General features: G+C 35.5%; 1 protein-coding gene across 2 annotated transcripts; it reads left to right on the plus strand.

Annotated features, from left to right (window-relative positions):
- Window positions 1-12,604: 12,604 nt before the first annotated feature.
- On the plus strand, window positions 12,605-13,804 carry LOC121221004 (uncharacterized). 2 transcript variants are annotated; one of them, XR_005918314.1, is made up of 2 exons: window positions 12,605-13,266; window positions 13,356-13,804. XR_005918314.1 is itself a non-coding variant. In XM_041101291.1 (2 exons), the coding sequence occupies exons 1-2, from the start codon at window positions 12,861-12,863 to the stop codon at window positions 13,711-13,713; spliced, it is 417 nt and encodes a 138-aa protein (XP_040957225.1). In that variant the 5' UTR covers window positions 12,704-12,860; the 3' UTR covers window positions 13,714-13,804. The 2 variants fall into 2 exon arrangements, 1 of the variants encoding a protein (XP_040957225.1); XM_041101291.1 differs by having other exon boundaries at window positions 12,704-12,919.
- Window positions 13,805-15,290: the final 1,486 nt, after the last annotated feature.

Genomic DNA, 15,290 nt, shown 5'->3' on the forward strand with positions numbered 1-15,290 from the left:
CAGCTTGTTTACCGAAATATCGTCAGCCACATATGTTTCGTTTAGCACCTTTAATAGTGCATTCCGATGTACTTCCGAGTTTAAGAGTAAAGCTAATACAGAAATGCGGGCTGGCTGTTTGTGTAGTTGCTCCACAACACTGTATTCACTGTGTTTCAAAAACTTCAGAAACTCTTTTGCCTCCTCTTCTTTTATTGGTTCATTTACCAATAGTTCAACTTCTACTGCTTTCACTTTCCTCTGTTTTTTCTTCCAATTCTCTTCCCTGGACGACTCTGCTTGAGCGTCATATCTTTTTCCATTGCGCGTGTAAGAACCTATTTCCTGATTTCTTTCTGCTTCTTTTCCCAAAATGGTCACATTACACCCGTAATTCCACGGCACTATTTTGTTATCCCTATAAGAGAAATTTGATGGTTTCTGGATTACAATTTTCGGTGTTACCGGAGCCCTAACCTCATTCCCCTTAGGGCGTGAGATAATGACCACAGGATGATTTGGAGCCTTTGTTCCCAACTCTGTCGCGCATATGCTCCTCATTTCTTTCGCATCTTCGTAAAACCTCATCTCCTTGTTATCCATCATGCTTTGAACCAAAGCCTTAAATCCTTCACATTCTTGGATTTCGTGCCCTGTTTTATGGTGAAATTCACAATAATTTCCCATCTCATGCCCTTCCTCAGAATCTGAAATAACCAAACCTCTTTTCGCCATTTCTTTCCAGACCCGTTTCAATGGAGTTTTTACTTCAGCAATGTCAGTCTTGACTTCTTCTCCCGTACCTTCGCTAACCATATTCACCCCTTTATCTGCGTGATTAGGTAACGGATTCTTTGCGTTAGGTGAGTCGTCAAGTTTGACGACACCCAAATTGATAAGTCCTTCTACTACCTTCTTGAAGGCAGTACAATTTTCTATCGAGTGCCCAAAAATTCCCGCATGATAATCACATTGCGCATTCACATCATACCATTTTGGATACGGGGGTTGTAGAGGACTCAAGTAACGAGGAGCAACAACATGTGCATCGAATAAAGTCTGATACAACTCCTTGTATGACATGGGGATTGGCGTGAATTGGGGCTTTTCAGTAGTTTGCCTAGCTCCTGACTCTTGTCTTGATGATCCCTGTTGATTAGCAGCCACTTTCTTTGGTTGATTCACGGTAATTGACCTACCGTAAGCATTCACATTATTCACTTCATTTTCTCTTTTCCTCAGGGGTGCCCTCCTATTATTTTCTCCTCCATCTATTTTTCCACTTTTAATGGCATGCTCAATCATTTCACCATTCATGATTATATCCGAGAAATTTTTTAAAGCGCTTCCCAACATGTGAGTGATGAACGGGGCTTTCAAAGTATTAATAAAAAGCGTCGTCATCTCTTTTTCCAAAAGCGGTGGTTGCACCTGAACCGCCACCTCTCGCCACCTCTGCGCATATTGTCTGAAGCTTTCGTTCGATTTCTTCTCTAAATTTTGCAGAGTTATCCTGTCAGGCATCATTTCTGAGACATGATTATATTGTCTCAGGAAAGCCTGTGCTAAATCCCTCCAAGTAGCAATTTTAGCTCGGCTCAGCTGATTGTACCACTTCGACGCCGCTCCCGTAAGACTTTCCTGAAAGCAATGTATTAATAATTGATCATTATTAATATGCCCCGTCATTCTTCTACAAAACATAGTAATATGGGATCCTGGGCAACTACTCCCGTTGTATTTCTCAAATTCCGGCATCTTAAATTTGTAAGGGAGCACCAAGTCCGGAACCAAGCTCAGATCCTTTGCATCTATTCCATAGCTTTCGATGCTTTCTATTGCCCTAAACTTCTCTTCTATCCATTTCCATTTCTCCTCAAATTGTTTTGGAAATTCCTCCTTTGCCTTGTCCTTTTCAACCATCTCGTCAAGATCTGGGACAGCAATATTATTCGGGCTATCACTGGGATTAAAGCCCGCTCCGGGTTGAAAATTCATTGGGATTGAAGCATCGCCTTGGAACTGCTGGGGCCTAACCGACACAGAGGGTCTCCGCGGATGCAGCTCAGTCTGTACTTGCGCATACGGAGGTGTGAAACCTGGAGGATAAAGTGGTTCACCATTGTTTTCTTCTTCACTAACAATCACAGGACCTTTACCCTTATCTACTCCCTTTAATAATTGCGTCATCTTAGCCACCAGATCATTTTGGGACTCCTCCATCTTTTGCACCATGTCACGCTGAATCTTTTCTATTTGCTCTTTCATTTGCGCCTGCAACTGGTCTTGCATTTCTCTTTGAAGTCGCTCTAGCTTCTCCAACCTTTGGTCCATAATTTTTGTCTTAGCTCGGGTGCCGTAACTTTGTTGGTTTTCCAGGTTAACTGAAATGATTTTATTCGATTAGGTTTTTAATGGTCATTAATGCGTATGATGTGATGCAATGCATGAAAAGAATGCAAAGAAAAAGAGGCACTGATTCTAATTCAACTTCATTAGAAAACTTTACTAGATAAAGAGTTTCTTTACATAAAATAGACTACATATATGGCTTTGCCCTTACACTTAAAGCCTTAACCTTTCTAAGAAGCCAAGCTAATTCTCGGCCCTTGTCCGACTCTGACTCATACTTCAAACTTAATAGATCAGCCTGAACCGCTAGAGTTTGCAGATGATCAGCTACTTCGCGCACTTGAGTCACCGCCTCTCCCATAATATAATCTCTTTCTCCAATCTGCTCTTGAGACCGACGGAATTGTCTTTGCCACTGCTCATTACTTTCTTCCAGAAGCTCTATCCGGATTTCATTATTTCGCAATGCATTCTCTAGCCCTCCTATTTGTCTTTTCAATTCTTCAATTTTGTCTAAGCTCGCCCTTAATTCAACCGTAGCATTACGATTACAGTACTGGTGAAGCGATCTTTCTAGTTCAGTTATCCGGACCTTCAACTCCATCTTCTCGTCTTGGCAATCTAGTAGACTCTTTCCCAAGGCGACTTCTCGAGCCCGAGTATCCTGGAATTTCTTTTCCCATTGATTAGCTTTCGTCTTTTCCTCCTGAATTTCTTGTCGCCATTGTTCTGGCGTTTTACCCAAGCCAGCAGCTCTTACCGACCTACGCAACTTCTTGTAATCTGTCTTCAGGCTGTCCAAATCTTCTTCTGCTTTGTTCTTTCCTTCTCTCAATTTGTTGGCCTCTAATCTTTGAATGTCCACATCCAGTCCTAACTGCATTTTTTCTTCCTCTAATTGTTCTATCTTCTTCCCCAATTCTAAACTCCTTTTTTCGAATTCTTGTTTGATGATTTCTATCTCAGAAGGCAAAACTTGTAAGTGTTCCTCTAAAGATCGAGCAGTTTCTGAATTTGACGCCGGGATGTTGTCGTTGATCCTTTGATCACGCCACTGACCATACTCGGGGGTAATTGTCGGACCCACGGCTAAGATCTTCATTCGACGAGTCTGGTTCCAAGCACTAGATATTTCTCGAACCTTCTTTTTGTAATTGTCCTCCCTATAGGAAAAATCACTATAAGCCAACCCCTGCGTTGCTGGTATGAATTGTCGTGATCTATACTGTCTTGATACGAGTAGAGGAGCATATCCGATAGCTCCCCATATCCCGAGCAGCGGAACCCAGTCAAAATCTCCACATCGGTACAATATCTCATCAGGAATTAACCAAGGAGCCCTCCATTCAATATCTTCATCCTGGAGATTCTGGAGTATCTCTATCCATTTTTCTTCTGAAATATCATCCCGTCTTGGCGTGGCCACCAATTCTCCTAGAGGGGAGTAGCTATCAGAGAATACCCGATAAGAGACCTTTTCGACCTTCCAGAAGTGGCTATGGAACCATGCCAATAAGAGCTGCGCGCATCCAATAAACCTTCCCTCCCCTGCTTTTCGACACGCATTCAGGGATCTAAAAGTTTCAGCGAGTATTGCCGGAACCGGTGTCACCCCTTTACTAAGCCGATCAAACAAATCAGATACAGCCTCGTCTATATGTCCTAAAGCTTTGGGGAAAACCACTAGTCCATAGATACCTAAAGCGAAGACATCGACCCTTTTCTTTAAGTCAGGATGTACAAGCACCAAATCTCGCAAACTTTTCCAAGGAACACATTTACTGTCGCCTTTCTGTTGGATCCGGGCAGTGACCCACTGCTCGCTCATCCCAGTGATGTTCATTAATTTCTTTAACAACGGAGGGACACAAGCAGCTCTGGAATAAGCCTTGTCGACTTGAATCTTTGGGCACCGAAGCAAGGTCGTATACTCCTCCACAGTAGGCGTCAAATCTACTTTCCCAAAAGTGAAACAACTGTAGGCAGGATTCCAGAACTGAGCAAGGGCTCGGAATAAATACTTGTCCACTTTGACACTAAGCAGATAAGGTAGGTCACCGTAGTTACAATAGAACAGCTGCTTGGCCTCGACATCCCATTGATCCCAGACTTCTTTCATTTCTCGAAGGTCATTCTGGATTACACTGATACGGGTAAAATCCCACAATTCTGACACGTACCCTTTGGTAAGACTATCGCCTTTCTCCCGTTGTGTCGTTTCAGCCCATATTCGCACAGCCGCATTATCCTCTACTTTATCAACAAACCCCTTTTCCATGATAAGCTTTCTACTGAGAAACTGAATGTAAATCGACACCTCTTTTAGAATGAAGATGCCATGCAATCACAAACAAAGTAAATTAGCATTAAACACAGAATAAGATTTAAAATAAGCGACAAATGAATACAACATTCATTTAGGTAAGCACTAAAAATTTGGAGTAGCTCTACCTAGGTCGGTTCCTATGGCTCATTACATGTGGTTTGGTTCTAAAGATAAGGTACCTGAACCAGCAGATTCCTCGATCTTTACCCATTATAGGCTCATACAGACCGAGTTCGGTTCAGGGGAATACATTTCCCTATGGCCATGCGGAGATGAAAATCTCACGAAGACATAGGTACGGATGTATCCCGAAAGCGATTCACTATCCCATGCGGAGGTGAAAACCTCACGAAGGCGTAGTTTCTCACTCCCACTTAAAAGGGTGTGACCAACGGTCATGCAATGCAATGTGCAGGAAGATACAAAAGCTTAAACTAACACAGCAATTATAAACCACAACGATGAAAATTGTAATAAAGATCAATGGAATGCGATGAAAGGATCGTATATTTAAACCAAGTTTTTGATTTTCGACAAAAAGACAAAAAAATAATCAACTCGTGGCTCGACTCACTTAACCTGTCCCCAGTGGAGTCGCCATGCTGTTGACACCATTTTTTTTGGATAAAAACGGGGTCGACTTGGGTTTTGAAGAAAATGAAACAGGAGTCGCCACCAATCTTTTTTATAAGGTGTAATTGGATCACCTCGAAAAGCGGTTGTTTTTAATAAACGGTTCGATTTTATTAAAACAACAAGTTTGGTCCGCGAAATTCAGAAAACGGGTTCGGGAGTCGGTTACGCACGAGGAAGGATTAGCACCCTCGATACGCCCAAAATTGGTACCTTAGTTGATTACTTAATGTCTTAATGTCGAAAATTGAAAACTTAGAAGAATTTAAAAAATACGATCCTTGTATTAAGACGTTGAAAATTTTTAGGAAAATGGGCATATTTCACATTATTCGAGAAAGAGAATCATATCCAGTAAGTTAGAATGCAATGTCTCAAATTCCCAATACGTGAATGAATGCCAGAATTTTACTTATTTAAGAGATATTTTATTATCTCGGGTTTAGGAAAGGGATCATGCCCAGTAAGTTAGGACACGATCTTTTCTTAATTCCCGAGATCGTTTCAAAATTTGAGTTTGAAAAGATTAGTGTATTTAGATTTATTGTGGAAATCGAAACCCAGTAAGTTAGGGTACGATCCTCTCGAATCTAAACACAAAATATCATTTTTTTAAACAAATTTTATTATCGAGTGAAATAAAAACATGAAGTCGTAGTAAAAATGTGAAAGCAAATTACATTGTTATACATGACAAAATCATAATGAATACAAAAGTGTAAAAATGATACGAGCGATAGCAACAATATAAAATAAATAAAAGTCAAACCTACAATCATATAAAATAACAATATATATAAACAAATAAATTAAACATTCGTTCAAAATAATAATGAAAATGAAATAAATAAATAGTGAATACAATTAAAATGTAAAGGGATATATATATATTTATATGTATAGACAAAAAAAATAAAATATGTGTGTATTCATAAATTACAATATATATATAAAGTATACTTTAAAATAAAAAAATATGCATATAGATAAAAATATGTACATATATATATAGGTGTATAAAATTATGGAATATGAAAATAATGAAATGCATATATAAAGTAGGCGCATGAAAATATGTATGTACAAATTAAAGTTTAAAATAATGAAAATATACCTACGTATACAAATAAATACGTTAATTTATATATATATGTTTAAAATATATTGAAAATATGTATGTATATGTCTATGCAAATTAAGATATACAAAAACATATAAATACATACATATAAATATATATACTTATAAAAATAAAAATATGTATATGTATATAGATATATATAAAAGAAATATGAGTATACGTATATATATTAAACAAATTATATGTAAAATATGTACATGTATATATACAAGCACTTATATGATAATAATAAGACATATATATATTTAAAATACATAAGTATATATGAATAGAGATATAAAAGTAACAACAATAATACCAATACTAATAATAGTAAAGATGATAATAATAATAATAATAATAATAATAATAATAGCAAAAGTACTAAAAGAGGACTAAATCGAAGTAAAATAAAAAATACTGGGTAGATTCGAAATAAAAAAGGACTAAAAGACTAAATTGTAACACGCACGGAAAGAAAAGGGACCAAAATGGAAAATAGACCAAAATCTCAAAACGCGGCGCTTCAGGGGACTAAAATGAAACAGAAATAAAAATTTGTGGTCAAATTAAAAACAAAGAAATAGCGAAATAGGACCAAATTGAAACACGCCACAAGTCAGAGGGACTGCGCGCGTAAATAGCCCAAAAATTAAAAACACGCGGATCCTTCGGGTCGGGTCGAGTCGACGCGCGGATCCCCTTGGCTAAAACGGCGTCGTTTTGGGCGTTATGGAGCTGGGCCAAAACGGCGTCGTTTCACACGCCTATATAATCAAAAAAATTTCCAAAAATTTCATTTTTTCTTCCCCTCCTTTCAAAAAACCCAAAAACACTCTCTCTTCCTCCCCTTCTCTCTCTGAGCTCCGGCCAAGGGTCCGGCCGAGGACTACCGTACCGGCCGCCGATCGCCGGCGCCGGCGCCGCCGTGCACGGCGGTGGGGAGACCAAAAGTTTCCCCTTTTCGCCGAATCTCCTCTCCTCGGTGAGTTTCCCTTCTTTTCCTTTCTTTATCTTATATATATGTAAATAAACGAAAAAGACAAGAAATAAAAAATAAAAACGAAGAAGAGTACTCTTAATCACCTTAAAATTTGTCTGTATTTTATTTCTTTTTTGCCAATCTCTGTTTTGTTACAAAAAGTTGCCCGGGAAAAAACCCTCAAGAGAGTTATATGCTTGGCTTTTTATAGCCGATATTAATTCCTATTTTTTGTTTTCTTTTTCCTTTCTTTTCTTTGGCTGTTGCGTGTTTGCTTCCTTGTTGCATGGTGATTGACTTGGAGCAGGTGGCGCAGTGGAGTGGGTGGTGACGGCTGTGAACAGAGGGCAGGTGAGGCGGCCAGGAGCAGGTGCGGCACAACAGGGGGCTAGGGTTTCTGCCCTAGTCTGACTGGGTTTGGGGCCGGTTGGGCTTATTGGGCCGTTTGGGCTCTGCCAATTGGGCTGATTGGGTTAGGCTAGTGGGTTGTCTTGTAATGGGTTTGGGAAGGGTTCAGATTGGGCTTGTACACAAACAAAAGGCAATTAGCATTTACCTCTTTTGAAAACTAAGTAATTAGATTATTTAACCAGACATGAAACACAATAAATATCATTATTTAGCTGTAAAAACCATTTGATTAATGAGGCACCTCCTTCATCATTTTTTCTTATACAATATAAACAATTACATTATACGGGGATGCACAGTCCGAAGCATGTGCAATTACCACAACATTCCTTTTTCGCAAACAAGCAAAACTCATACTTAGGGATGCAATTCGCATCAGGTTTTCCTTTAACGTCGAAAATGTTGGCCAAAGCGGTGGTTGAGCTTGAGTCGGCGAGGAGAGCCACTGCCTCTTTGCGAGCGGCGGTTGCCATTGGAGGCAGGGTGGTTGCTAGGACCAGTGCCATCGTAACCAAGACGACTCCAAATTTCTTCCACGATTCCATCTTTAATTCTATGTGTAAATTGATAGAAACGGGGTTGCTTTATATAGAAAGGCCCAAAATATTTTAGTGGCTTACCAAATAAAAATAAAAATCATATGGATTGCATGACAAATTACGTGCCTTGCATGGCTGACAAGCGAATGGAAATTTTGATACACATCCACCATTTCTCTCTCTCTCTCTCTCTCGTTTTTCATAGTTATTCTTAAACATCTAACTTAAAATTTTTAAATGGTTAAAATATACTCTAGGTCCTTATACTTTTTGCATATTCAAAATTTAGTCCATTCTACTTTTCAAATTTTAAAAAATGTAAGTGCAGTTGTTGACACAATTAAAATTCTTCTATTAAATTCAAGTTCATTATAAAGTTTTTTTTTGTTGCACGGCTATTGAGTGAGTATTTCTTTCATGTCAAAATGTCACAGTAGAAAATTTAATAGAAGAATGTTAATAGTGTTAACAAATTAGTTTTGAATTTTGAAATCTGAAAAGTAAAATGACTAAATTCTTAGAAATAAAAGTAGGTGGGCTAAATTCCAAATATATAAAAAGCACGAGGATTTGCAGTATAATTTAACCTATCTAAAATAAATTGACTATAAGTGAATATATAAATGTAAAAAAGACATTAGTGCTGTAAAATACTTGAGTTCAATTTGAAAGAAAAAAATCTTAAATTTAAGGGTAAATTACATCCAAACTCACTAAAATATTAGTAAGTTCACATTTTGATCACTTAACTTCAAAAAGTTACAAAATGGCCACTAAACTATTCGAAAGTTTTTATTTAAGTGATCATTGCGCTATCAAATTTTTTTTTTTAAAGTTCAGCTAGCGAGCTCCAAGCAACAATTCAATGATTAATACAGTGAATCAGTACTCGTCAATGAGTAGAAGAACATACCTTAGATCTAATTCAATTTGATGATCAGTGTCGGAGATCTTAGAAGAAAGTTGTTTGGATTTTGATTCGTAGATTTGTCATGTTCAAAGCTGTTGAATGAAAAAAAAACTGAATTGTAGAAGAGAAAGGGAAAGAATGTTCAAAGCTTTCGATTGGTGCGAATAATGTAAAAAGAGAATGTCATATAACAACGATTTTAACAACTCGGTGACTTAAATAAAAACTTTCAAATAATTTAGTGATCATTTTATAACTGTTTAAAGTTAAGTGAACAAAATACTCTAATAAATTTAGATGCAGTTTACTCTAAGTCTAACACTATATCATTATTAAGTTGAGTATGTAATTAGTTTGTTATTTTAAAAAAAATCATAGCCACGAGGCAAACATTGGGAATAAAATTGTAATTCCCACTAAAGCATTGCGTAGTAGCAGGAGAGATGAGTTTCCTCTCCCAAATTTGGACTCAAATTGTGTAATCCCAACATATATATATAGATCACGTTTAACCATCAGACTAACGATTCTTTCATTATTTTTTTATACATTTTTGGTGTAATTAATATTAATATATTAAATTCAAATAAGAAAAGACTTTATTATTATTAAAATATAAATTTAATTTGAGCCAATTAAAATTTATAAAACTTTTATTTTACTATTTTTTATAATTTTAAATATATCTAACCAGTGTTGAGTATAATGATAAGATAAATTATATTTCAATAAAAGAATGTAAATTTAAAATTTAAAAATCATATCATTGAAAAGAAAAATTACAAATGCCAGTAAAATAAGTTTAGAGTATACTAAAAAGACAAAAGGCATTTAACATTTACGTTTATTGAAACAAGTAATTAAATTATTAAACCAGCCATGAAACACAATAAAGATCATTATTTAGCTCCCCTCCTTCATTTAAGTAATTACGTCGGGATGCACACTCCGTAGCATGTGCAATTACCACAGCATTCCTTTTCTGCAAATAAGCAAAACTCATACTTCGGGACGCATTCGGCATCAGGATTTCCTTTAACGTGGAAAATGTTAACCAAAGTGGCTGTTGAGCTTGAGTCAGCGGGGAGAGTCACCGCCTCTTTGCGAGCGGCGGTTGCCATTGGAGGCATGGTGGCTGTCAGGAGCACCGCCATCGTAACCAAGACGACACTAAATTTCTTCCAGGACTCCATCTTTAATTTTGTGTGCAAATTGATGGAAACGTTATACAAATGGAGGTGCTTTATATAGAAATGCCCAAAATATTTTAGTGGCTTGCCAAATAAAAATAACAAAAATCATATTATAAACAAGTGGATTGCATGGCAAATTACGTGATTTGCATGGAAGACTAGTGAATGGAAATTTTGATACACATCCACCATTTCTCTCTCTCTCTCTCTCCCTCTCTCTCTCCCTCTCCCTCTCTTCTAATTTTCTTATAGTTTTTCTTAAACATCTAACTTAAAAATTTTGGGTAAATTATACAAATAACCACCAAACTATGCACATGTTTCTATTTTGGTCACTCAACTTTAAAAATTTTCAATTTAGACACTAGCATTTGAATTCGTTCCTATTTTGGTCACCATCTATTAAATTGATAACGATATAACCGGTATAATAACAAATTCAACCCTCAATAATTATATATTCTATTGATTTGATCCTAATTCTAAATAATTCAATAATTTTAACCCTTTACATTTACAAATTCCATCAATTTGATCCTCAAACTTTCTAACCAAAGCTTCCAGCTTTTAAAACAAAGGCATTCCACATCTATAAATTTGTAAAACCCAAAAAAAAGGGAAACAAAACTTCTTTTTTGGGTTTTACAAATTTATAGATGTGGAAAGCTTTAGTTAGAAAGTTTGAGGATCAAATTGATAGAATTTATAAATGAGAGGGTTAAATTCATTAAATTATTCATAATTAGGATCAAATTGATAGAGTATGTGAATATTGAGGACTAAATATGTTATTATACGAGTTAGGTCGCTATCAATTTAATGGTGGGTGACCAAAATAGGAACAAATTCAAACGTTAGTGCCTAAATTAAAATTTTTTAAAGTTGGGTGACCAAAACATGAACGCGGACATAGTTGGGTGACCATTTGTATAGTTTACCCTAAAATTTTTAATAGGTTAAAATATACTTAATGTCCTTGCACTTTTTGCATATTTGAAATTTATCCCATTTTACTTTTTAGATTAAAAAGTGTAAGTGTAATTGTTGAACCAGTTAAAATTCTTCTATTAAATTCAAATTCATTACAAAGTCTTTTTTTTTGTTACATGGCTACTAAGTGAGTATTTCTTTTATTTCAAAATGTCACACTAGAAAATTTAATAGAAGAATGTTAACAATGTTAACAATTAGATTTGAATTTTAAAATCTGAAAAGTAGAATGATTAAATTCTTAGGAATAAAAGTAAGTGGACTAAATTCCAAATATATAAAAAGCACGAGAACTTGCAGTATAATTTAACCTATCTAAAATTAATTGACAATAAGTGAATATATAAATGTAAATTTAAGGGTAAATTACATCCAAACTCACTAAACTATTAGCAAGTTCACATTTTGGTCACTCAACTTCAAAAAGTTACAAAATGGCTACTAAACTATTTAAAAGTTTTTATTTAAGTGATCATTGTGCTGTCAAATTCTTTTTTTAAAGTTTAGCTAGCGAGCTCCAAGCAACAATTCAACGCTCAGTACAGTGGATCAATACTCATTACTGAGTAAAAGAACATATATTAGATCCAAGTCGATTTGACAATCAATATCAGAGATCTTAGAAGAAAGTTGTTTGGATTTTGATTCTTAGATTCGTAATGTTCAAAGATGTTGCATGAAAAAAAACTGAACTATAAAAGAGAAACGGAAGGAAAGCTTTCAATTAGTGCAAATAATGCAAAAAGAGAATGACATATGCCAATGTTTTAACAATCTAGTAACTTAAATGAAAACTTTCGAATAATTTAATAATCATTTTATAATTTTTTAAAATTGAGTGATCAAAATGTAAAATTACTATTAATCTAATAAATTTAGATATAATTAACCCTAAATTTAACTGAATTATTACTGAGATTGAGCTGGATTGCTGGAATATGTAATTATTTTGTTATTTAAAAAAATCATAGCCACGAGGCAAACATTGGGAATAGATGAAAAGATCGCATGGGGATATAATAACAATAATAATTAAAGTTGGTTTTTTTGCATAAAATTGTAATTCCCACTAAAGCATTAATGCGTAGAACCACGAGCGATGAGTTTCCTTTCCCAATTTGGACTCAAATTGTAATCCCAAAACTAACCATGCCATTGCCATGATGTCTACCAACATAGATCACGTTTAACCATCCAACTAACGTTTCTTTCAATTTTTTTTATACAATTTTGGTGTAATTAATATTAATATATTCATGTTGCCAAGTTATTTTTCATATATTAAATTCAAATAAGAAAATACTTTTTTATTATTAAAATATAAATTTAGTTTGAATTAATTTTAATTTATGAATGTAGGTTCCTACTTTAGAGGATAATGTTTTGACGTTATTCAAATTGCTGTGAGCAGGTATATACCTGTTGATGAGAAGACTTGGCATTTTTGGAGACTATGTGAAGTCCGGCTATTTGCTTGCTACAAGGTCGTTTTCTCGACTTGACCTTTCGTTTGATTTCGGTCCTTGGTTGAAACTTTGGAATAGTTCTCTTCCCCCAAAGATTAAAGATTTTGTTTGGAGGTGCCTCAAAGACTTTGTGCCGTGTATACATAATCTATCACTAAAGGGGGTGCCTCTTGATCGATCCCTCTTGTGCTAGATGCGGCTCTGTCGAAAGTCTAGATCATGTGTTTTTCATTGTCCTATGGTTGCACTCGTATGGCAACTTAGTGGTATTCAACGAAGAGGTGACAGTGCATGGGAGTTCTTGTTTAATATTTTAGAAAGTGGCGACAATGATCTGATGGAGAAAGGCTGTGCGATAGTTTGAAGTATTCGGTTTTTCAGAAATGCTTATGTTTGGTGCAATCTGAATTCCTCTGCTACGCAGTTGCTAACTTTTGCTTTGAACTATTTACAGGATTGGAAGGATGCAAAGGGGCGGTGGAAACTTATCGCCAGGCAATAAATGGATGCCGCCTGAGGAGGGCTGCTGGAAATGCAACACTGATGTCGCTACCGGACATATGAATAGTGGCTGGGGTTTCGGTGCAATTGTGCGGAATGAAAGAGGCGAGTATATCACAGGGATTTTCGGCCGAATTGAGCCGGTGGAGCAGCCGATGTTGGCGGAAGCCCACGCTATTAAAGAGGTCCTCTCATGGTTGGACTGCGGCTTCGACAATGTGATTTTGGAAACTGAGTATCATGCCTTGGTCTCGAGGGAACCCGACAATTTAGAGTTTGGTGTTGTAGTTGGTGACTGCATTAGTTGGTGACTGCATTAGTCTTAATAATCTTTTCAATTATGTGACTTTTAATTGGATGTGCAAAGATGCTAATAAAGCGGCTTATGGATTGATTAGGATAGCTTTATTTCATGCTCAACCGCATATTTAGAATTTAGTCCCACCTATTTTTAACTCGCATTTTGCTTTATGATTCGGCACTAACAAGGGGGAGCCTGATGGTCCGGGTTAATTTTCTGTCTATTACTAGCTGGCTTGCTCTGTTATGCTTTCTTTAATCAATACTATTGTCGATTATTTTCAAAAAATTAAGTTAAATTTAAATAAGAAAATGATTTTGATTTACTTGAAAAGGCAAGTTTTGTCAACTCCTTTTTCATCTCCATAGATTTACTCTAGTAATTATTGGAAAAATAAAAAAGAGAGACTAAAAATGAATTATAATTTTTTAAGTTAAAATGCAATTATACTATAATATTAATTTATAATTTCATAAAATTTAAATGACAAGTTTACTATTTAAGGGTATATACATTGCGTGCCCCCAATCTACACTTATGATGTGTAGCATGAATTTTGGTGCAGTTTATTTCTTTTGGATAACCATGTTTTTTAGTACAATACAAGCAGTTATATGATAAGGGAAAAGGGGAAGAGTTTACAAACACAGGCATAATCCTAAACATGCACAATTTTCACAGCAAACTCTGGCCGTAAACATGCAAAATTCAAAATTTTTGAGGCATTTCTTATCAGGTTTAACATCTAAAATTTTGGCCAAAGTGGTTGTTGAGCTCAAGTCGGCAGGGAGAGTCACCTCCTCTTTGCGAGCGGCGCTTGCCGTTGGAGGCATGGTGGCTGCCAGGACTACCGCCATCATAGCCAAGACGAAAGTAAATTTCTTCCAGAACTCCATCCTTAATAATTTTGAGTGTATATTGATAGAAACGTTGTACAAATGGAGGTGCATTATATAGAAATGCCCAAAATATTTTAGTGGTTTACCAAAAAAATAAAATCATATTATGAAAGGATGATTGCATGACAAATTACGTGACTTGCATGTCAGACTACTTGATGGAAATTTTGATACACATCCACCATTTCTCTCTTTTTCTCTTAGTTTTTCTTAAATATTTTAGTTAATATCTAAAATCATTTCACAATAAGGGAAACTGAATAAAGATATTAATACTCGTAAAATACTTAAATTCAACTTTAAAAAAGTAAAAATCTCAAATTTGCATTATTGAGTGAGAAATTAACTTATTATAAGAAGAAAAAAAGGGGGGGGAACCCCTATAAACATGAGGCAAACAGCCAAACAAAATCAATTGGTAATTGATGAAAAGATTCTATACGGAGATATAAAATCGTATTGTGCTAACTCTTTCAATTTCAATCATGAAGATGGAACTCCCAAATATTATTTGGTAGTATATATCAAAAAGTACATAATTACATAATTTTCAACTGATTCCCTCATCAATGATCCTGATTTAAAAAAAAATCCAACTGTATAACTTAATATGTTGAACTTTAATAAATAGTGTTATATCTTAAATTAATTTAAGTTGTGTTTTTTTATTTGTAAGCAAATTAAATTG

Source organism: Gossypium hirsutum, chromosome D09 (assembly GCF_007990345.1).
Source record: "Gossypium hirsutum isolate 1008001.06 chromosome D09, Gossypium_hirsutum_v2.1, whole genome shotgun sequence".
Lineage (NCBI taxonomy): Eukaryota > Viridiplantae > Streptophyta > Magnoliopsida > Malvales > Malvaceae > Gossypium > Gossypium hirsutum.

Bases quoted from the DNA above. Each gene is read 5' to 3' on its own strand.
- LOC121221004 (XM_041101291.1), top strand. From the start codon at position 12,861: ATGAGAAGACTTGGCATTTTTGGAGACTATGTGAAGTCCGGCTATTTG. The intron at 12,920-13,355 runs GTCGTTTTCTCG...AACTATTTACAG, and splicing joins GGCTATTTGCTTGCTACAAG to GATTGGAAGGATGCAAAGGG.